At 42.1% G+C, this 24,352-nt stretch overlaps 1 protein-coding gene across 4 annotated transcripts in view; it reads left to right on the forward strand.

Annotated features, from left to right (window-relative positions):
- The window catches only part of tox (thymocyte selection-associated high mobility group box), a 278,982-nt gene that overhangs the window by 199,275 nt on the left and 55,355 nt on the right, over positions 1-24,352 (forward strand). For all 4 annotated transcript variants that reach the window (XM_041189002.1, XM_041189003.1, XM_041189001.1 and 1 more), the window contains exons 4-5: positions 15,035-15,313; positions 21,141-21,371. In XM_041189002.1, the coding sequence (XP_041044936.1) occupies positions 15,035-15,313; positions 21,141-21,371 (510 nt within the window). The remainder of the gene's footprint in view (positions 1-15,034; positions 15,314-21,140; positions 21,372-24,352) is intronic.

The following is a 24,352-nucleotide window of genomic DNA, read 5'->3' on the forward strand; positions in this document are numbered from 1 at the left end:
TTGTAGCCATTGGAGGCATCCATCAGTAGCCACGTGAGGCAGGGGGGGCATCTAGTTCTCACTCCAGCTGTCCCTGTCTTCAAGGAGTCAGCCAGGGGCCCTCAGACATCCGTAGGGAGGAGGACCAGCAGCTGGACACAGCGAGGTCATCCAGCCAGGTGACTCCGGGCCTCTCTAGCCCATCGAAATCCCCTTTTCCTGTGACCCCATCATGTCCAACTCCACAGGACGAGGAGAGTGCACCTGCCCCACAGCAGGACACCCAAGCAGGCCGGTGCCCTTCAGGTCTTGGCCCTCCAGAGGATGCCCACCAAGTTCATCACAGACAGGGCGTAGCAGTCAGAAGGCTGCCTCTAGCTCTGCTGTGGATGTCGGCGGAGCACCAAGATGTAGTGGTAGGGTTAAGAAAGTTAAAAAGATTTAGGAGCACTATGGTGGCACAGGCGTTCACAACATGTATAAAATATACACAAATGTAAATGGAATCGCACTCATTCTACATCTCTTGTGTATGCCGCCTTCCGATGAGCTGTCAATGCTCATGTGATGCCTTGGTCCCTCCCCCCACTTATCACAGGTGTCACTATCATGGGCTTCTCGTCTGTGCAGTGTGCTTCCATATTACACAGTGGGTGGCCCTTTTCCAGATCATTCTCCATATCACTAACTCCTCCACCTTAATGGTAATTGTGCTTGTGGAACGAACCTCATTCACACACTTTGCAGGGTCAAGTCAAGTTTATTCTTGGCTGTGTAAGATTGAGGCAGAGGTGTTTTCCTATCTTATCTGCATTCTTGAGAAGTGAAGGTGTAGTGTACAAGGAGAGATGTGTTCATGCATGGAGAATGCTTATATATCATGCACCTCCATGTGCTCTCTGTTTTTGGCAGAGCTTTCGTTCTATGAGCCCATACTCAGAGTTCATGTGCACTGCTGTCAGTCAACCGCATTTCCCCTTTCAGAGTGTACATCCGCTAAGCTTAACAATAAGTGAGTGCACCTTGCCCTCTCAAGATGAAGAAGTTCAACACCTGTCAGCCACGTTATTGTCCTGGTGCTCAAAGGTCCAGCTTTGAGTGTCTCTCACCCTGTAGTTGTGTATCTTGTGGGGACGAGGCTCTCGTCACAAACTAGGGATGCAGCGCTGTGCGTGCCCTCACCTGAGCACTAACCGAGGTCACTGATGCTAATTCCAAATGGTCATTTCTGGCAATAGAGGCTTGGAGCAGGCTCTGGAACTGCACATTGTAGCTTTAGACAATGTGTAGGGGAGCAATGGGATAGGAGTGAGGATGTAGTGAAGCTGAAGTGTGCTCTTTATTCGCAATAACACATGCCCTTGAGATCTTCATGGTGAGTATGCATTTTGGACTTGGCAAGAGCCTGGCTTGGCCATGAGGGTACAATGTCTGTGTTAAAGAGGCATTTTAACGTGTGGCAGGCAAGTATTTGATGTCTTCATGCTCAGGTGGTCCACATCCACATCAAGCTGAGGATAGATGCAGCCCAGGATCCCTAACTGAGAGTGCCGGATGGCAATGTGATTTCAAAAAATGCACCACAGACGATTGAGTCATCTATAAATGGATTCACAGCAGCGGGATGTCATCAGCTGCCTTGCCCCAAGCGTGAATTATATGATTCACCATCGATGTTATACGGAGTGTATAATTCCCTTGCTTGAGATGGGCTTCCTTGACGAGCCTTGTCACATTGAAGGCATACAGCTACGAGACCGCTGAGAATCAACCAACAGCTCCTGGCTCTTGTCGGCTGCTGTTGTGACTGGGATGCTGGAGAGACGCTTGAAGAGGCAGCACCTTCTGACGTCTGATGCCGGGACTCCGCCTCCAATTAGCACATCATCTCAGCAAGGACACATTGCTGCCAAGGGTTCATCATCCTTCAAAGGGTCAGGACAATGTGAGCCTGATGTATAATTATTCACTCTCATATTGAACTGCATGGGCTAAATGAGAGGAAGAGCAATGCTGGAGTTTGTGCTGGCCCATGATGGAGGGCTCTTTTCCAAGAAGGTACTCACTACAACTCGTCATCCTCCTGGTGTAATCTGTTGACTATCAGGACCTCACGTGCACATCTGCCTCACCTGGTCCGTGCTATGGTCTCTTCCCCTGCAACCTCAGCTTCCTTAAACTCATCACCCCCAACCCCCTCAATGTCCTCCTCATCAGAGGAGATGTGCAGCTCCTCCATCTTGTCATCTGGCAAGTCCTTCTCTCCTTGCAGTGCTAGGTTGCGCAGCACGCAGCAAGCCACGATGATCCGTGACACAGTCTGGGGACTGTACTGGAATACTCTTCCATATCCATTCAGGCATTAGAATTGGATCTTTAGAATGTCTATGGTGTGCTCCACCAATGCTCAGTTAGAGCTGCAGGAGTCTGAGGCTGCCACATGGGCATCATCAGCCACGTCCTATCTGTGTACCCTTTGTCACCGAGGAGCCAGCCTTAGATCCTTTGTATTCCCTCGAAGATGTCCAGGATCTGCGACCTACTCAAGGTTTATGAGTCGCGGACGCTTCCTGGGTATCTGGCACAAACCTGCATGATAAGTTTCTTATGGTCGCAGACCAGCTGTACATTGAGCGAATGGAAGCCTTTCCTGTTTATATGTTGGAGGGCCTGTTACCAAGGGCTTTTATTGCCACGAGTGCAGTCAATGTTACCCTGCACCAGTGGGAATCCGGAAATTGCTGCAAAGCCCAGTGCTCTGGTGTCCTGGTTTACTTGACCTGTTGAAGTTGACGTAATTGTGCCTTGGCAAAAAGGGCGTCCGTCACCTCATGAAAGTATTTGTGCATGAACGCTTGAGAGATTGCACAGAGGTCCCAGTGGAGCCCTGGAAGGAGCCACTGGCATAGAGGTTCAGAGCAGCCATTACTTTCAGAGCCACCCAGTGTAGCCTTTGCCCCGCAGCCCCTTCTCCTGCCTGAGGCTGCTTGCCCCCTTCCCCAGTGCAGGCCTAGCCCTGCAGTCCTTGAAAAGCCACCCCTCTCCACCTTACCACTGGTCTGGTAACTAGGCATTTGCATATGACAACCCACTGCAAGCGATGTGTTTTTGCTTGTGAAGTCTGGCGCTGATTCCCGCCAGCACTGTGCATTGCAAGGTAGGCAAACTAACCTCAAAGTGAGGAGCAAAGTGCAAGTTGCCAGATGCATGTCGCTTATATACTGTTGTGAAACACATCATTTTAATTGCACACCAACGTGCCTGGACGATCCAGCATGGTGGGACGATTCCAGCAAGGAGACCTTATAATGACTTGCAAAAATATCGAAATGAAGGTCCTGACGTGCTGCGGTGGGAAACATGACCCGCTATTGATGCCTGGAGCGCATAATTGGGACCTGGTTCTACAATGCCATAAGACCGGTTTTTGGACTTCTCATGATATTTTCTGCTCCCACCTGCCACGACCTGAAGCAGAAAATCCTGGCCTTGGTAACAACATTTGATAACAACACCTAATGAGGCCATTGAAAAGTCTCTTCAAAAGTACTATGTTACTGAAGATATTCAAGCCTTTAGAGCAGGGATTAATGTCAGAAATTTATGGTTTGTACCTTATACTTCTAGTCTGTCTTGTTTAGTCTTTGAATCCTTGTTCTGTAATTGTTCAGAACCTTGGGAAGTGGGGAGAAGGAAGGTCAGCAGCACTGATACTTAAACTGCATACTTTAGAAATCACTCTCTGCTAGGAAAATTTGGAAGTATGCTTGGTGAATAGTGTCAGGTGGAATAGTTTTAAATAATTAAGCAATAATCAGCTCCTGTCTGAATGTCCGAGACTCTTTTAATGGTTTGCCATGGGCCCACAACATTAATCTCCTCATGCCGTGATTTGTATATATTTCTGGGTTCACCATGACTCTTTAGAACATTCTCAAACATTTTTATTTTGTTGTAGGAGTATTGTCATTATTGACTAGACCTAATGTCAGCATTCACTTTTGGATTATTGAAAAATATTGTGCAGTGTCAGTTAGCTAAGCACAGTAAACAAATTACAAAATGGCATTTGAGTAAGTTATAAACTTTAACTATAGTCCTAGCTTCCAGTAAAATGTTATCTTGCAGAAATATGAACAAGATCAACAGACAGCCAGTAAAATAGAAAACCAGAAAATGATACAGTATCTCGTTAATTAAATAACTATATTGAACTTTAGTTTCAAATATATGTACACACATCTGCACATGAATAAAGCCTGCTGTGTAAAACTTCTAAGCATTTGGGAAGTGCCAAAGTCGCATGATCTTTAATTTTCTCTTTATCCCCAAACATTGTTAACTTGTATTTGATAACAAGGTGACCATGCTGTAATGTTTCTAACATTACATTTTTTCAGGCAAATTTGGAAAGGGTGGGTTTTCTGGCGTTGAATATAATGAATATATGTCCTTAGGAATTTAACACTTGGCTCCCCTTTTAGCAATCTTTGGAACTGAGCAATTCCAAACCAGACACTGCATAGTTAAATGCACAATTGCAATTACTCATCATTACTCCACTAATGTGCCTTAACTCCACCCAGATAAACATTTTTAAGGTAATGACATATATTTTGACCAGCCTTGTGACCTTGTCAGTTTAATACCAATTTATTGACAGTTTTGTATTATGAAGTTGACTCCACAAGGAACTGGCTTGAATCTGCAGAAAGCTCAGATCATGTCAGGCTCTTTCAGAGGCACTGTGAATCATTTCTGTTGGAATTGCAGCCCATATACCCAATGTACCGCTCAGTCACAATTAACATGTTTTAAGAATTGTATTCACTGCCCCACACTTCCCTCTCATAGATAAAGTTTGTTTTTCAGGAAACATAACAGTTTTTTTAAGCAATCACAACAGTTTCTTCAATCTTTAAACAATGGACCCCAGTCTTTGTTGCTGACCTGTCATATATCTGTTCAAACCACACGTTAGGGATTTAAAAGCCTATTACTCTAACTGCTTTCTGAGAAGAAGTTGTCATTATACATTCTAGTAGTTAAGCTGGTTATTTTTTTGTCTCTCAAAAGATGGTAACATTCATTTAATAGCATACACTTTTTCAATTTCATGGTTGAATGCCGTCTTGATAAAGACTGAAATTATACAGTGAAAAAATCAATGCAGTTTCAATGGATTTTGGAGAATTGAAAATTCAAAAAGACAATTTCAGGTTTTTCTTCTCATGGTTAAATTGCATAATATTAACAGACACATTTTTTTGTCCATTTAAATTCAAGTAGATGGAATTAAACTTTTCAAACAATGTGTGTTGTGCTGGCAACTGCTTGCTTTTCATCTCAGAACAGAAGCTGTGCCAATTCCTCACGTAATATAAGACATCCAGCTACAAACTTACAAGCCCATCAACTCTTAAAAGCAAGGGGGGAGATTTTAACCCATCCCCAAGAATGACTGTGTTTGAGCAATCACTGACCTCCAGTCATCACCAACTTCAGTCTTCCCCCAACCTTGATCTCCCCCCAACAACTTCAATTTTCTCCCTGACTTCAATCTCCCCTCAACTTCTATCCTGCCCCAACCTCAGTTTTCTTCTCAACCTCGATCCTCGCATGATCTCAATTTCAACCCTTGATCTTCTCCACTCCTCAGTTGTGGTCTATTGCTGCACGTTTTCCTGCAGGATTGTGCAGAACTGACTTAGTGCAGCAAACTTTGGAGGGAGCAGCGGAGAGAATCCGCACAGAAGCCACACCCCATTTTTTACAGCACTAGCTCCCTGTATTCCGGTAAGTAAAGAGTTTAAATGTGCCAAAACTTCTTTGAATAGCTACAGAGGGAAGGTAAGTGGGTAAGGGGCTAGGGTGGGTGAGGGAGTGAAGTGGTAAGCAGGGAGGGTGCATGAGTTAAGGGGGTAGCATAGCAGATGGGTAGGGTGGCAGATGGGTGGGATTGCAAGTGGGTTTGGTGGCAGCATTGTATGTGGGTGAGGTGGTAAGGTGGCAGGTGGCAAGTGGGTAGGGTGGTATTGGATAGGGTGGCAGGTGGAAGAATGGGTAGATGGGTCGGGGTAGTCAGGTTGTGTTGACTTGGGAGGGGTTGTCAGATCAGGGGCCAGTGACATCAAGCTTGGGGGGAGTTGGGGAGTCAGGTGGTAGGGGCTAGTCAGGTCAGGTTGAGGGGAGGAGCAATGGGGCTAAAAGGGGAAATCGGTGAATGTGGGTCTGGCCAGCTTGGGTTGAGAGGGAATCAAGGACTCAGGGAGAGGAGAAGCTGTGTTGGGGGAAGTTGGAAGTCAAGAGGTTAGTCGGTGAGGGTCGTTGTGAGTGATGGGGAGTCAGTTGTATAGTTACCCATGAATTAGATCATTTTCTTTTCTGTTTAACATTTCCTGGGTAACTATCCAGGTAAGTAAGTCAGAACCATCCAAAGTCTCTGACTCTAACTCAGATTTAGAGATTTTTACCGAGGGTCCAGGGAGCAGGGGAATTGCTTTTCAGAAGTTCCTGGGCGATTCCCACAGAGTCCTTGCATTGGGATTTCCAAAGGATCCCACTGCTCATCTAGGGGGTTAAGTTTGGTCTCCAACTAGCTGGAGACTGGAAGGTCTGGGCCAATATGAAGCTGTGCAATTTTGAATACAAATTACATAGAACCACTCTATCAGCACAGTTCTGCACACTTTTGCTGTATCCAAGTGGATCTAATAACAACCTTGGCCTTCTTTTTATTCTACACCCTTTCTTGTGTAGGCAAAGCAACGTAAACAGAGTGGCCCCAATTTTGACAGTCTCTGTTTGGCGGGAACGGGGTTCCGGCTCCCAATTCATCCATCAGCATTTTCATTGGGGCCTCCGTATTGGTGGCCAGGCACCCACCTCTTTCAGGTAGCAGTCTACTTGTTTTATGCTAACCAGCCATCCTATGATGTACATTGAACCCAGATGCAATTTTGAAGTGCCAATAGAAGGAATGCGCATTGCGCAGATACCACTCCATTTTTTTTAAACATTAATTATTAGAATGTGGTATTGTTGGTCAATAAGGGCCATCCTAATTGCTGCATATAGCGGCTTGATACAACTGAGAGACTTGCTAGGCCAATTCACAGAGTCAGCCATATTGTTGTGAAACTGGAATCACAAAGGAACCACACTAAATGAAGATGGAAGGTTTCCTTAGGACATTTTTGAACCAGTTGGGTTTTCATGACAATCTGTAGCTTCATGGTCACTTCACTGGTTCACCTTTTTATTTCCAGTTTTTTAAACCAATTTCAAGTTCCTAACCTGATCGGCCAGGCCAATCTGCTCACTCTTACTTTTAGTTTTGTTATATTTGCTAGTGTATTACCTCTTAGATCTCTCTGAATGAAGAATTTTGGGGAAAGCAATTGAAATTTTTAACAAAATGTACACATACACATTTTTAAAAAATCTTTCAACTGAGATACTCATGCTCTCATTTTCCATTAAAATTACACTATATAAAGCAGCAGTAAATGTTTTAATTTGAAAAATTAATGAGGGACCATTTCAGCCATCCATATAACAAGAGTGATCCATTTGTCTCTATTAAATCAATGCTATTGTGTGCTGCTTTCAACAACCATCATTGCTGAGCTCCTCTGATGACCATTGGTATATGCATTGGCTTTTATACTACCAACTTGTGCAGGCCACAGTGGTCCCCTGTTGGACCTCTGGGATGGTAGGGGTGTGATTTTATAATAGCGCTTGAGACATGTGCAAGTCATTGGAGCAACTGTTCTGACAGCGCATTTATACTGACATGAGCTCCAAGCTAAGCTATTAGCGCAAAATTATGCCCAATAGCTTGTTGCTTCTACAAATCATGCTGAGTCAAGGGACAGGTCAGTGCAGGTGACCCTGGGAGTGTGGAAGGACCCTCAAACAGGCCATCAGCTCCAGCTGGATACACCAGAAATGCAAATGACACACTTCCTGGGCCATTTTTTTTTTTGAACAGCCACCAGTAGCAGCCCCTTTAAGAATGATTAGTTAGGCCACTTGCCATCTGGTATAAATGAGTGAATTGTGAGCAATGGATGCTGCATGCATCTGTAACTGAAAATTGCAATTAGGGTCCTACAAATGACACAACACACTGATTTGCATATTGAGGCAACTTACTACATGTTTCAGGCAAGCAGACCATTCGCCGGGCCTGTTACAAAATGTATTTCTTTTATTAAATGGAGGTTAGAACATTGAAGACATAGTTCACAGATTGAATTCTGAAAAGTTTTGTAGCATAACTGATAACTGAAAAGTAATGTTATATTTTAAACTATCTCCCTTTTAAGGATTGCAGTGACAGTATTATCTATAGCCACATGCAGAAGTCAGCTTGACTGGAGAGTTTTACGATAGTTATTGCCAGTACTAAATAGTTAGCAACATGTAAATACAGCCTTAGACTGTAGTTACATTAAACTCCAACAGTGTATGTCAGTAGCCCTGGGGATCACACTCACCATTGCTCTGTGTCAAGTGGTGACAGCCAGGGGTAAATGAGAAGGCTTTAGGGACACCTCACTTCTTCTGCTGAAAGATGGCACACTTCCAGATTTTCTTGCTAACACAACATAGGTAGCAGCTGGTAAGTAACATTAACAAATCAAGCCTCAGGGCTACCAACATTGGCTTCCCAGCCTACCAACTGCTGTGCAATGTGCAGTAGTGAAGAACAGCTAGCCAGAGCAGATACAGATACAGCAAAGCAGCAGTTACTAGTTAGAGCCAACACACACATGTTTTGATGTAGATTATACTGAAATGACAGCAATAATGATAGATCTTTGTACAAAAGTGAAGAGTTCCTCAGTTTGAAGTGCAAGTGCTTGTTGTCAGGAATTAGATCTCTGATCAAAATAGTTACTCGATCTTGTCAGTTAGAATAATTCTCTGTAATCACCAGAAACACTCCTCAGTTCACAGCACACATTGATGGCAAACTTACTGTTCTTCCAGTTTTGGTTTTAGTTTCTATCTAAGAACCCATGAAAACTGATATGACTTTTGATAAAGTTTGTGACAAATAAATATGCTTTCCATTACAGTTTTATTTTGGAAGAGTACTGGTGAATACTTTAGCTCAGTACAAGGTCATGTTAAAACACTTGGAGCCTGTGTCTGTTAATCGCACACACTTTAGTGAGAATCATAGCATTAGACTGTTTTTGTTGCAAAAACATTCCTGCAGGCCATGAAGAGTCAGTGAAACATCTGCTGGTGTTATGCGATATTAAACAGTTATTTAAATCACTGTACTTAAAACTTTGCCAACAAACTTGACTTTAGAAGATTGATTTGCATAAATTTCACCAGATGCTGTGCACATCTGAGGGTACTGTAGTGCCCTAGACCCACTGGACCACTATTAGTCACTTCCACTCCATTTATCCCAGGTCTTGCTGTCAATCAAGTGGCAATTCAATAATGTTAATACATGACTAGTTTGAACTTGCACATTAAAGAAATTAATTAAAAAAATGTACTTTGTCCAATATAAGTGGCACAACTCATTTGATTTCTTTGAGGTGTTTCAATTGCTATTTAACCTGGAACCCATTTGAGTAATTTCAGGATACAGAAATAATACCTCTTGCAGTGCATGAATTCTTTTTAATTGACATTTTTATTAGTTTGCATTTTATTTGTTCCACAGTAGGAACATCTGTATGTAGTTTAAAAAAATCATTTGCAAAAACATCTTCGAGGAGCTCCAACTGGTTTCATGATCCTGTTGGAAAACATTGTAAGCACTGTAGTAATTAGAACAGCATGAAAAATTTGAAAGTAGACATAAATCTAGTGAAATACAGTTACACCTAATATTCTGTCAAGTAACCAAAGCTACTTACTTCAAAAGACACAAACGAATGCCTGCATTATAAGCAAAAAGCAAAAAAAAAAATGCAGATACTGGAAAGCTGAAACAAACCCAAAAATACTGGAAAGAATTAGTTATTCAGGCAGCACCTCTAGAGAGAACAGAGATGTTAACAGTTCGAGTGTGGACCCTTCAACAAAACTTTCTGTTTAGGGATTATTACTTTAATTCTTGTAGGCCTATTATATAGCAGCTAGCTCAAGAGCCAAACAATTCTTCATGTTGCAAAGATAATCAGAAAAAAAATTAACCAAATATGCAAAGTAAATTGAAACCTACATACTTGAAAAGTCCTGCTGTGTCCTTAAGAAACTTTCTCTCAATATAATTGTTAATTACTGTGAATTAATTATGCTGTGTTTCCTCCTAAATGTGAACAGTCAGTTAATATCAATGAATTACCATGGGTGGGATTTTACATTGGCGGGATTTTATGGTTCCACAGAAGACAATGCAGTTTTGAACGGCTGTCTGCATTTTACAGCCTCGCCCCCAACAAAATGGGACCATAAAATTCCGGCCTGTGTTTCTTTTTCCCTACAAACAACACGTTGACCATGATCCTTATATTAATTACTCAGAATTAATGGAATTAAATCTTTAAAAGCAAAATAATAGTGATTTACAGGATCACCATATACAGTACAAAATAGTTTAATTTCCTAAGAATGGGTTGTTTTTAAATTTAGGGCTTTATTGCTTTATATGCAAAACTACAAACAGGATACAGATGTGTGCAAGAATGGAGCTAGACAGTTCACTGTTGAGTTGGTTTCAAGGTCAATACATGAAGTAAGTTGGCCTCTGCTTGACCTGGTCATCTCTTGCTTTAGTTACAACTGAAGCTATATTTATAATTCACGGGATTTATATATACAATATATAGATTCTGTACTTCTCTTTTTCTACAGTGCATTTCTAATGACAATTTCAAATTCATGGAGATCAATTGCTCGTATTATTTTAAGTTTAGGATGGGCTTTCGATGCTCATGATTAAATATGAATAAAGTTTCACTTTTCACTGTTGTGGTAGCATTCAGGTTAAGTGGCGGAAGCATATAAACAAACCACTTGCACAGCACAGAAGAAAGCTAAGCATTTAAATCTGTTATTAACTTTAATCGGGGTCTTTCATGTGTGTTTAATAGATGCAGTTTATATGTTAATACTTCAAAAACAAAGTTTGCAAAATGTTGACTTGTACGATGAAACTGGCTGCTTAAGGAAGAATTTTAATAAATGTAAATAACATCAATGCTGTTACGATCCTAAATAGACAGTAGATTACCACAAACCTGCTGTAACGTTGATCGGTATAAGGTCTTGCTTTTTAATATTCAGTGGTCACACTACCATAATCATTTACATGAATAAAATATTGCATGTGCCCCAGTACGGGGTGTTATTTTTAATCTGATCAGCAGCTTGGGCACAGAAGTAGATAAATGATTTGCGCTCAGGAATCGGAAGTATAATTTCAAAATGTGTAAAGGACACCAAATTAAAGATTGTACTTAATATAGTTAGGGCTAGTTAGCTCAGATGCTTAAGATTGTGGTGTTTAATGGTGCCAACCATGCCGGTTCAGTCCCTGTACGGGCTGAAGATGATCTTGGGACCCGGCTGTACTGTTTGTACCATTCTGATATCATGGGGCATCATGGACGCAAACTGGAGATTCTGGCTCAGAGGTAGGGATGCAACCCATTGCGCCACAAGGCCTGATCTGAGAGTACAAATACACAAATCTCTAAAAGCAGTGATGCAGGTTATTAAGGCCATTTTTTAAAAAAACAGACAATGCACTGGGGTTCCTTTCTAGTGGGATAGATTTGAAAAGCAAAGTCGTGGGGCAGAATTTTGCCCTTGATGGGCGGGCAGGCCCCACCGGCTCGGCAGCGGGTGGGCAGCCGATCGCCACTGCTGCCATTTTGAGTGGGCGGGCCAATTAAGGCCTGCCCAGCGGGCTGCCTGACAGGAAGTGCTATGCACTTGCTGTGCGGGGGTGGTGGGGGAGGGATTCCCCAACTGTCAGAATGCGCTCTTTCATGCATGTGTGCGAAAGAGGGCACATCTCCCTGAGACTAAGTGCTGTCTCAGGGAGAGTGCTGAGTGTTTGAAAGTTGAAAAATAGAAAAATAAAAAAATTATTTACATGTCCCCCTCATGTGACAATGTCACCCGAGATGGAACATGTTAATAAATATCACGTAAACTTTGTTAAAGTCTTTTAAAACAGACATGAAACATCGAGGCACTGAAGAAGGTGCAAAAAAGATTTATTATATCAGAACTGAGAGGTTGTACTTATCAGGAAAAATTGAGCAAGCTAAAGTGTTTTTCTCTAGAAAATTGAAGACTGAGGGGTGACCTGATAGATACCATTAAGATTATGAAAAGGTTTGATAAGACCTTTTTATTGAAAAAAGGAAGACTTGCTTTTCAAGACCACATAATGCCTTGAAGCACTTTATAACCAATGAAGTGCTTTTTGAAATGTAGTCACTATAGTCCAGGGCATCCGCTTTCCTCCCTGTGGAGACCTCAGTGCGTGCACATGTGGGCACCATTTCATCAGAGGGCAAGCAGACACATTCTTCTGACTTGGTGCCACTCTGCTGAGGGCTTACAACTGCACTGCGTAATGTTCTCCCACCCTATACTTACTCTCCATAATGACTTGGAAGGCCGAATCTAGGGGCTCGTCATCTGACTCGGACCTCACAAATGCCTCTTCCCTAGTAGGCCCCCCAAATGCTGGAGAGTTTGGATGAACATGCCTCCTCCTGCTGCCATGTGGAAATATGTCGGTGTGATGACCACCAGATTGTGAACCCGAGCCTGCCCTAGATCTAGGTCCCACCGAGGTGTGTGTCTCTGTGCTGGTGCAGGGTGTTGGTAAGCGCTGTGATGGGTCTTCCAGGCTGTATATTTGCAGCTCTTCATTGGAGGAGGTATCCTCTTGGCTAAAGGTGAGGACATGATTGAGCTGAGGGACTGGCTGGCTGAGGGTGTCGGTCACTTGGCAGAACTTCCTGTGAACCAAAGTAGAGATAATTAGTACATGGCAGCAGAATCGAAAGCAGGAGAGAGAGCACTCACAGTTGCATTGAAACAGGGACAGTGTGGCGCAGGATCCTCAAGTGGGTGTTTGCTGCCAACCTCACTGTCGCCACAGGCACAGCCCACGTCCTCACCAGTCAGCACAATGGCACACTCCTCAAAGTGAGTGAGGGGCCTAATGTGGGCCACTCTACCCCTGGTCTAGACTGCTCCCTGCTGCTGTGAACCGGCTTCTGCTGCATGAAAACTGATGGAGGGAGTATGAGCAAGAAATATGGCACTGCGTGGAATGTTTGTGTGGTGAGGGAGCCATGGACAGGATGAGGAGGCAGAGGATATGAGCCTGATGGAGATGTGACGGTGTGTGTGAGAGTTAGTGGTGCTGTCCCTTGAGGTGTGAGATCCCTGTGGATGTGTGATGGGTTTGTGAGTGTGTGAGTTGAGAGTGATGAGAAAACTGACTTACCCTGACAGAACAGAGGAGGCCATTCATCGTCTTTCTGCACTGGGTGGCTGTCCTCTTTTGTAGGGTGTTGGTGCTGACCACTTCTGCCACCACCCCCCAATGCAGAATTGGTGACATTGCTTCCTGGCCTTCGTCCAGAGTGGGGGTAGAAGACATTGCAGCAGGCCTCCACGGCTTCCAAAAGGTGTTCCAGGGACGCGTCACGGAATCAGGGTGCTTCAGTCTTCTTGCCTTTTGGGTCTACGTCTTCTATGCAGCAGTCCTGCGTTGGAAGCACTGAGAAGTGTATGCGTGGCTACACTTGAAATATGGCGCCTGGCCTGAGGAAGCAGTGAGCTGAAAGCATGGCGGGCAAATCGGAGGCTGCCCACTAACAAAACAGTGTATTTCCTGGGAATGCATGATTATTGAGGCGAGATTGAGATGATGCGGCATGAAAAGTGTCCTTTTTACCCTCTCGCTACTGCACTTAGTGCAAATCTGGGATGAATCTGCCCAAGTTCTTTCTTTCAGTATTCCTCAGTACCATACAATAATATGGATTTTCCAAATGAGCCTTGGGTTGGCAGCAATGCCAGTTGAAGTAGGCAACCATTTTACACTAGGATAAATAACTTTAAGCAGCTTAAGGAACGTGCTTTTTAAAAAAAAACAGTGAATTTCGTCGTGTAATGTTGGGTTATGAGTTCGAAGGTACAGGAGACTTAGATTAACAGCAGTACAGATACAGCCAGTAACACATGGTGCTGGCTTAGAATCATTACTGAGCCCAATAGCATTGGTTTATAACTGAGATAAGATCACTGTTGAAACAGCTCCCACATGACCCCTTTAAGTTACTTTGTCTGCTTCTATTTGGATGACTGAAATTATAATGGAGCTACTGTTTGCGCAGTTGCTTTTTGACGGTGCACTTACTTGATCACAATAGATATGAGTATATCCTATTTCAGATTTATGTAATCACTTAGACATCTTGGTGTCTGAAATATTTATAAATATTGTGAGATGAGCATAAACTGTGTTTCGCTAAAGCTTTTTTAAAGTTCACAAATAAAATCAACTGTGGCTATCTCATTGTAGATCTGGCAAACGAAAGGCCATAGCACAAAACCTCTTCCAATTTCTGGTTTATGAGCTCTGGTGTTAAAAATATGTGCAATGGAAAATATCACCTGAGGCAACAGATTGCAGTTTTCTGAGGTGGCAATCAGCATAGTATGGGAAGTAACTGTTTGTTTAGTGCACTGTAAAATGTGCAGTAAGTTTGCTTATACTGTGGCTGAAAATGGCCCATCAGCATTTAGCATTTTAATCTCTCACTGCTTGGAATTAAAATGCACTTATACAAAAAATAATCACTCTAAGACTTTTCCTTGGTCAGGAGATAGTTGCAGAAGTGGATTCTTTTTAACATATAATTTTATATTAACTTTCAATAAAATGTATTATCATAATTTATCTAGGAATAATGACAATAAAAGAGGTGGGATCAATCTAATCGTAGTATAATCAAAGCCATCAATCTCAGTGTACAAATGTGTGTTTTTCTTCAATACATTTTATTTATTATTTCCCCACCACCATCATTTTCTTTTCCAGATGCATGATCTGGGAAACACAGAAACTACTCATTACAGTGCTCACCCACAGATGTCAATTATGAGATCTGCTATCCGATCTACAGACATCAGGCACCTGGGAGCAATGCAACGTGGTCAGCTGACCACTATAAACCAGTCACAACTCAGTGCACAACTTGGTCTTAATATGGGAGGAAATGCTATCCAACACAGCTCACCATCCCCACCAGGAAGCAAGTCTGCTACTCCATCACCATCCAGCTCAGTCCATGAAGATGAAACCGATGAGACGTCCAAGGTGTGTAAAGCTCTGTTATGTAAAGCTTCCAATGCAATGACTTGGAGGAGTTACTGAGCCAGTCAATGTAAGGAAACTGAACTAAACATCATAGAGAACTATCATTAATCCAAGGTCATTAACTCAACGGATATGGGGATAGTGCAGAGAGGTAGAAGATCAACCATGATTTCAGTTAATGATGGAACAGACTCTAAGGGCCGAATAGCCTACTCTGTTCGTCATATGCTCTTATGTTCTTAAAGGTCCATCAGCGGTTTGTTAATTCAACTGTACATGTTAATCTAGCTCCCTTGAGTTTCATCACTGCTCAAAGCCTGTTCCAAATATGTCATTAACACTCACTGTTTGAACAAACCTATCTAAGTTGAGACAAGAGTAAGCAATTCCCCCTCCCTCAGGATAATATAAATTTAAATGTTCAAAACAAGTGATTTTAAATAAATACTGATAGAGAAATATGTTTAAGAAAATATATGACTACAGTATTAAAATATTTATTGCTTTGGTGTTGCCTACCTAGCTACAATGCCGATAGAATTTATTCCACATTTTGCATTCTCAGGATTGTAATATGAGCACAAATGTTGAGATGTTTTGAATATAAATTTTAAAAATAAATTTGTTAAATGTAAGTAATGGTTTCCAAAAAAAAATCTTTTTATATTATTCAAATGTTTAAGAGGAATCATGGATACTTATAGTGCATTTTAATCTCGTGCATATTTGTTAAAGTCCTGTGAGGAATTGAAAAGCAGTCACAGAGTGTGAAATGGAAAAAACTATGAACTTCTGAACATAGGCAATCATACAGAGAAATAATTGCCAAAAGTACTTCCTGGAAGCTTTTTGAATGTTAACACCCTGATGAAATTAGGTTTATATTTAATCTACTAAACCAGACTTGGAAATCCTGGGGTTGATCTCAAGATTTATGGTCTATACAGCAATGCCATACGATTAACCCTGGAGAGAGAAAATAGGCTTTTTCAACTTCCAGTATATGGAGAAAACAAATCTAATTATGCTAAGCAATGACCACAATCAAACCCAGCTACTCGAGCTTAAGGACGTTCTGTCCACATATAAAATGACAAGGGCACATATACCTAGCAAACAGAAAGGAACAATCTATTTTACTATAAAAAGCCTAGAACTGCTGAATTTATGGAAAGAATATCTTCTATCTACTCCCTACTTGTGACAAATACTTATTTCTAAATAGGGTTTGGGAGACTCAATGATTGAATCCAATAATGGAAAGAAAATAGCCCTGAAATTACAGGGATGGGTGTGGTCTGTTGGGAGTTTCCACTCTCCCGGAGCTGCAGGGAGAGGCTGGAAGAACCCTCAGGAAAATGGAGTAACGTTCTCAGAATGGCCTTTTACGATTTTTCTCTGGGACTTCTGTTGCTCCCTATGCTAAATTAGAGGATTGCAGAACCCCTTCAGAAAGCCAGTGCCAATATTTTCTTTTACATTTGTGTTCATTAAGGTGCTTGGAAATTGAATTCTTCTCATTTCAGGCAGCCAATGTCAGCATTAAGAACTTCCAGCTTCAGCTCTGGTGTAAAATATTGAATTGCCCATCATTGGAAAAGAAATTGAATGTATAATAGGCAGCTTAAAATAAAATAAAAGCAAAATACTGTGGATGCTGGAAATCTGAAACAAAAACAGAAAATTCTGGAAAAACTCAGCAGGTCTGACAGCAGCTGTGGAGAGAAAAAGCAAAGTTAATGCTTTGAGTCCATATGACCCTTCTTCAGAGCTCTGGAGAAGCATCAACTTTGTTTTTCTCTCTCCACAGATGCTGTCAGACCTGCTGAGCCTAAAATAAAAACTATTTATTTTATACTCCTATTGAAGATTGTACACATTAGGCAGAGTTCAGTGCCCCCACCCCCTCCTCACTCAGAGGTGTGTTTGGAGGCACGGGGCATTTAATCAGGTGGTATGGTGCAGTGTGCGGATCCCAGTGCCTTCCCGCTTCCGCCCAATTAAGTCCGGGAATAAAGGCTTGTGGACAACCTTCCCACCCAGACACTGATTGAGGCCCTTAAGTGGTCAATTAACCACTGGTATTCATCCAGCCGCTGGCAGGAGAGTCACCACATGGGGAGCCCAAAAAAGCAAACCCTACCAGGCTTCCAGGGAAGGTCCCTCATTCAAACATTCAAAGGCACCCAGCGTATGATCAAGGGACCTGGCATCAGGAAGAAGAGGGCCTGCCCTTTCTTCCAAGGTCCACCTCCCATTTCTAGCCAGGGACCCCCTCCCCATAACCCCCATCCCACCCTCACTCACCTGTGGTCTGAATCCCTCTGCGAACCTAGGCCTCTGGTGGGTGCATTACCGGCAGCAGCCACAGCTCCCAATGGTGCTGATGGCAGTAGAGCTTCCAGCCTCTGATTGGTCAGCAGTTCTTAAGGGGGCAGAGATTTCCATTCCCAGGGTCCTACATCAAGGGGAAGGCCCGCTGCTGGCCAGTTATTCTGGCAGACCTTGCCCAACGGAGGTAATGGAGGGCTCGCCAGTTCACCAGCTGGCAGGCTAGACCCCTGTCACCAATATTAAATTCTTCCCATTGTTTCCATTTCCCACGTTAGTCTCAGTTTGAACCTAGTTTCCAAGAAGTACAAAGCCTTAGAATTGTCAAACACACCATTCCACTCAAGGCCTCAATAATGACATGTTATCAAGTGTATAGTCATTTGAGCTTTGAAAGATAGCCAGTTCTAAGAGACAAGAATTAGGAGCAGGAGGAGGCCCCTCACACCTGCTCCACTATTCGCTAAGATCATTATTTGATGTGGTCTCAACTCCACTTTTCTGTCTGCTCCACTTAACACTTGACTCCTTTGTCGATCAAAAATCTAAGAAGACAAGAATTAGGTTACTAAGTCGGAAAGAAATGAACCTTAATGGAAACAATGCACTGAAAGAAACTAACAGCCCTATGAAGTGGAACTGAGTTATTTTCTGTGAGAAGATGCAGGTCATCAAAAGATGCAGATCCCAAATGGTATCATTCCTTCTCCCTGGGTCAGAGAATTAAGTAGCACACAGAAAGGGAGATGTGAAGATTAACAAAGGAGAATGAGTTCAGATGAAGCAGAATGGGTAGAGATGAGGACTAGTTGCAGCCAATTAAATCCCAATGTATAAATTGTAGAATTATTTACAATTAAATAATTTCATTTTGTTTTTGCAATTTTTTAAAGTTGAGATAAAAGGCTGATTGCTGATGTAATTTGTGTTCTAACCAATGTTAGCTTTCATGAATTCTGTAATACCTTAACTGGTAAGATATTATTCCAGTTACACTAAAGGATTGACTTACTGGAGACATATAGTAACCTGAATCTTGATATGAAAGGGAGAAAATGGTTCTGATTTTTCTAACAAAGGACAAATTATTTTGTAAAAATTAAACCTAAACGGTAACACCTTTATTCTCATACTTATTTTTCCATTTATTGAACCCTCATTTATTTTTCCTTTCATTTATTACATCTAACATGAGATGGTTGAAACTATACAAAGAAGAAAAGAAATTATTTAAAAAACTAAACACTAAAATAAAATTTTACATGTCAAAGTAAGTTTATTTGATGTGTATTTCACTTACAAATAAAACTCTTAATATTTCTCTGCAAGAATTTGGCTGCAATTTGTCTTCCTTTAGAGTGAATGTTCGTGGAATGAAAATGGCATTAAAAGCATTAATATATTATGACTTCTGTTTTAAAAAGCCTAGTTTCCCTGATAGCTTGGCATGTTCATGCATTGAGTAATTGAGGTACAAATTAAGAGAACCCCAAATTTGCTCAATTAGCTAATCTCTGCCAAGGCTTCAGTAGGTCCCTATAATTGGACTTGGCATTTCTAGGTTAGGGAGTACTCTTTTTAAAATCGCCAAGGTTCCTGCTTCCAAACAGTGTGCAAGATCTCCTCCTAGAACCGCATGTGTGTTGATAAATTGTAAAAACTGTACCGGCTCAGCTGAGATGGCTCGATAGCCTTTTAGTGCTCACAGTGATTCACATGTGAATCAGGGTGAGGTACAGAGGTGACTGTATTCTCTGAAATCATATCCAGTTAGCAATTAGTGGGAGAGATATTTTTTGGGGGTTGCTTCCATTCTGCCACCATAGCTTTGGTGACAGTTTGTCATAAACTCCTTTTGCGTGTGTATATATATAAGGTTTCCTACTGAATATTTCACCAAAATTATAGTGGCAGAGCAGTATATTCATCACCAGTGTCTTCAGAAGAAAAGGACATGAAAATATTCAAGAAAAGAAGGCCCAGTGCATCGTACATTCTCTAATGTCCTAACTTATTTTAGGGATTGGAGATAAAAAATTCTTATTGTCCTTTCACTGAGATGGATCTTAAAATGGATGGATTTTGAAATTGATATATTCATTATCAGAACCTTCGGGAACTGTTCGCTGCCCCTGAAAGTTGCAAGTAAATGTTTCAGTTGATATTTCATTAAAATGTTCCAAAACATTTAAAATATTGTTCTGGGAGAGAAACCTCACATCTTTCTAATTTGCCTTACTGTCAGATATAGACTTTATGAACAGTTACTCAATTATGTAATATTTGCATTGATTTTAGATTTTGGATTTGAAAAGTTGTGGGAGACATCAAATGAGTAGGGTATGCTTTTTACGCAGCTTTAACAGAAAGTCAAGACAAAAGTGGTTTTCTCATGTAGCTCCCCACTACCGTTGACAACTTTGTGAAAGTATGGTCAGTGACTCACAGAGAATGAATTAACACAGCAAAATTAGAACAGGATTGTACCAGATCATTTTAAACAAATTTTCCAGTGTGCTTTATATCACAGAGTTGTGGCATTGTTATCATGGTACACAGTGCTAAACACAGTTTTGCCAAAATAAAATTGTTCCACATATTCATTTGAATAATTTTCTATTCAATTCTATCATATTTTAAATGCAAAATGTGAATGTTGTTAAATAGTTGGTGTCATAATTCAGCTGGTTTGCTAAGAAAAGGGTGTTTGAAACACTATAAATTAATATATATTTCAGGGGCATTGACTGCATTTGCAATTTTTACACCTTGCAATGAAAAGACTATATAATGTAGTATAATTGGCCAATATGACAAATCTATTTAACTTAATTCTTTTGGGTAGGTCACATTAGGTTCATTGTACTGTTCTGCTTATTTAGTTAACATTTGCAAAACATTACTGCAAATCAGACCAATAGCTAGAAATGACTGTATTTGATGTTATCATATGAATGCTTACCGTACTTGCATCATATTTTTCTTTCCACTATTTTAACTGCAGTGTTAAAATGATTGGGTTAGCACTTATGTATTTTCATAATAATGTCACTAATAGTAACTTCTAGATTATTTTATTTTGTATTATCTATGTTTGAGTGGTTACTATTTACACAGAATGACTTAAAACACAAACAGGAGCATACTTACACAGCAAAAAATTACAGAATTCCAAGTACATTACTAGATTAAAAATATTTGATTCTTACTCATAGATTTAGTACCCTGTATTGCATTTATAATTACTTTTTCCAACTTGCTATGCTGTTCAAATTTACTGCTTTTAAAAATGATTTAATGAAAACATGTAAATATGTTGTAAAATGAAAATATAACATTGTAATACAGACGAGAACCATTGTAAAATCATCATTAATTAGGTCGCTGGGCATGCGTATAGTGAATGAAGTACTTTCCATATTGAGAAAGATTGTATCAGTTTGAATATAAGTATAATCATTATTAAGTCAAGACCTCTGATTCTTGCATAACACAGATGAACGGTGGTGAAAAACGGGCAGCTGTAGATGTGGGAAAGAAACCCAAAACTCCAAAAAAGAAGAAAAAGAAGGATCCAAATGAGCCACAGAAACCTGTGTCAGCCTACGCCCTATTTTTTCGTGATACTCAAGCAGCTATCAAAGGTCAAAATCCAAATGCCACTTTTGGTGAAGTTTCAAAGATTGTTGCCTCGATGTGGGATGGTTTAGGTGAAGAACAAAAACAGGTAAGAATGAAAATGCAGTATTGAGCCATATTGACTAATTTGCAGTTCAGCTCAGTGCAATATGTGTCCAGTCTAAATAATTATTTATATTTCTAGGAATAGGGTAAATACAGATTCTTCTGGGTGGAAGGTCAGTGGAAGTTTAGTGAGGCGGGAGTCCTGTCTGGACCACCACGCCAATACTGACCGATTGTCCAGGGTTGGGGGTCATTTAAATGCTTGCAGCAGCTATCAGCAGGATACTGACTTCAATTAGAGAGCCCAGCTTGGGAAGCAGCGGAGGCAGGAGAAAATTTTACTGCAACAACCCTTGTGTTCCTGCCATAGTGCAACAGGACCAGCTGACACTAAAAAAGAGCTTCATATTTTTGGAATAATTTGAAAATTGTGATGCAATCGACTGTATGAGCAATTCCACACCCTCAAGTACTTCAAAATATAAATCCCTATCCCATGCTATAGAAACAACACATGCCAGGAATATATCACATTCCTAGAGTACAACATTCTTATGATGTACCCCCATTATTTGCATTGTATGCTATACCACCCTTTTTGGATAGACAAATGGGATGCCTGTCACTTTTTTTAAAACTCATTGCGGATGCTAGGGTCACTGGCAAGACCAACATTTATCGTCGATCCCTAATTGCCCTTGAGAAAGTGGTAGTGAGCCACCTTTTTGAAACACTGCAGTCTGTGTGGTCCAGATACCCCCACTGTACTGTTAAGGCAGAAGCTCCAGGATATTGTCCCAACGTCGAAAAAGGAGGGGTGATATATTTCCAAGTCAAGATGATGTGTGACATGGAAAGAAACTTACAGATGGTGGTATTTGCATGAGCCTGCTGCCACTGTCCTTCTAGGTGGTAGAAATTGCAGGTTTGGGAGGTGCTATCAAAGAAGCCTTGACAAGTTGCTGCACTGTATCCTGCAGATGGTACACACAGTAGCTATGGTCTGCCAGTAGTATAGGGAGTGAATATATAGGGTGGTGAATGAGGCGTCAATCAAGTGGGCTGCTTTGTCCCAGATAGCATTGAGCTTCTTGAGTGTTGTGGGAGCTGCACTCATCCAGGCAAGTGGAGAGTATTCCATCACACTCCTGACTTGTGCCTTGTAGATGGTTTTCAAGTGAGCCAGGAGGGAAGTCACTTGCCGCAGAATACTCAGCCTCTGACCTGGACTTCCAACCTTTGGATTCACATACCTGGAAAAACTCAGCAGACCTGGCAGCATCTGCGGAGGGGAACACAGTTAACGTTTCGAGTCCGTATGACTCTTCAACAGAACTAAGTAAAATTAGAAGAGAGGTGAAATATAATCTTGCTTAAGGGGGGGTGGGACAAATAGAGCTGGATAGAGGGCCAGTGATAGGTGGATATGGCCAAAAGATGTCATTGACAAAAGGACAAAGAGGTGCTGAAGGTGGTGATATTATCTAAGGAATGTGCTAATTAAGGGTAGAAAGCAGGACAAGCATATTGTTGAATTCAATATTCAGTCCGGAAGGCTGTAAAGTGCCTAGTCGGAGGATGAGGTGCTGTTCCTCCAGTTTGCGTTGAGCTTCACTGGAACAATGCAGCAGGCCAAGGACAGACATGTGGGCAAGAGAGCAGGGTGGAGTGTTGAAATGGCAAGCCACAGGGAGGTCTGGGTAATGCTTGCAGACAGACGGAAGGTGTTCTGCAAAGCGGTCACCCAGTCTGTGTTTGGTCTCTCCAATGTAGAGGAAACCGCATTGGGAACAACGAATGCAGTAGACTAAATTGAGGGAAGTGCAAGTGAAATGCTTCTTCACTTGAAAGGAGTGTTTGGGCCCTTGGATGATGAGGAGAGGGGAAGTAAAGGGTCAGGCGTTGCACCTTTTGCGGTTGCATGGGAAGGTGCCGTGGGAGGGGGTTGAGGTGTAGGGGGTGAAGGAGGAGTGGACCAGGGTGTCCCGGAGGGAACGATCCCTGCGGAATGCCGCCGGGGGTGTGAAGGGAAGGTGTGTTTGGTGGTGGCATCATGCTGGAGTTGGCGGAAATGGCGGAGGATGATCCTTTGAATGCAGAGGCTGGTGGAGTGATAAGTGAGGACAAGGGGGACCCTATCATGGTTCTGGGAGGGACAGAAAGGTGTGAGGGCGGATGCGCGGGAGATGGGCCAGATACGGTTGAGGGCCCTGTCAACCACCGTAGGTGTAAAACCTCAGTTAAGGAAGAAGGAAGAGATGTCAGAGGAACTGTTTTTGAAAATGGCATCATCAGAACAGGTGTGACGGAGGCGAAGGAACTGAGAGAATGGGATGGAGTCCTTCCAGGAAGCGGGGCGTGAGGAGCTGTAGTTGAGGTAGCTGTGGGAGTCAGTAGGCTTGTAATGGATATTGGTGGACAGTCTATCACCAGAAATTGAGACAGAGAGGTCAAGGAAGGGAAGGGAAGTCTTCCCTTCACAACCCCCCCCCCCCCGCCCCCGGCCAGGAGTTACATTCCGTGCTACTGGAGATGGCCATTGCCACTTATCAGCGCGAGCTTGAATGTTGTCCAGGTCTTGCTGCTTGTGGGCACTGAGGAATTGCAATTGGAACTAAACGCTCTGCAATCATCAATGAACATCCCTACTTCTGAGCTTATGATGGAGGCAAGGTCATTGATGAAACAGCTATTGATTGGGCCTGGTACAGTGCCTCAGGGTCTCCTGCTTGGATGTCGTGGGGCTGAGATAGTTTGTCCGCAACAACTACAACCAGCTTCCTTTGCATGAGGTACATTGCCCAGCTTGTGGAGTATTCCTATTAACTTTATTTTGAATATTTTGAAAAACCTTTATGATTCAACAGGGAGTAGAGGGATGGGGCCTTGGTGCCAGTGCAGGAAATAAATTTTCAGTTATGTCACGGGACTACAACTTACAGGGGTGGGGGAGAGGGCGGTGGAGGGAATGGGGGCAGATGGCTCGGCCCCAGGAACCAAAATCGGCTGCAAGACAACGCGCTC

This window comes from Carcharodon carcharias, chromosome 6 (genome assembly GCF_017639515.1).
Source record: "Carcharodon carcharias isolate sCarCar2 chromosome 6, sCarCar2.pri, whole genome shotgun sequence".
Classification (NCBI taxonomy): domain Eukaryota; kingdom Metazoa; phylum Chordata; class Chondrichthyes; order Lamniformes; family Lamnidae; genus Carcharodon; species Carcharodon carcharias.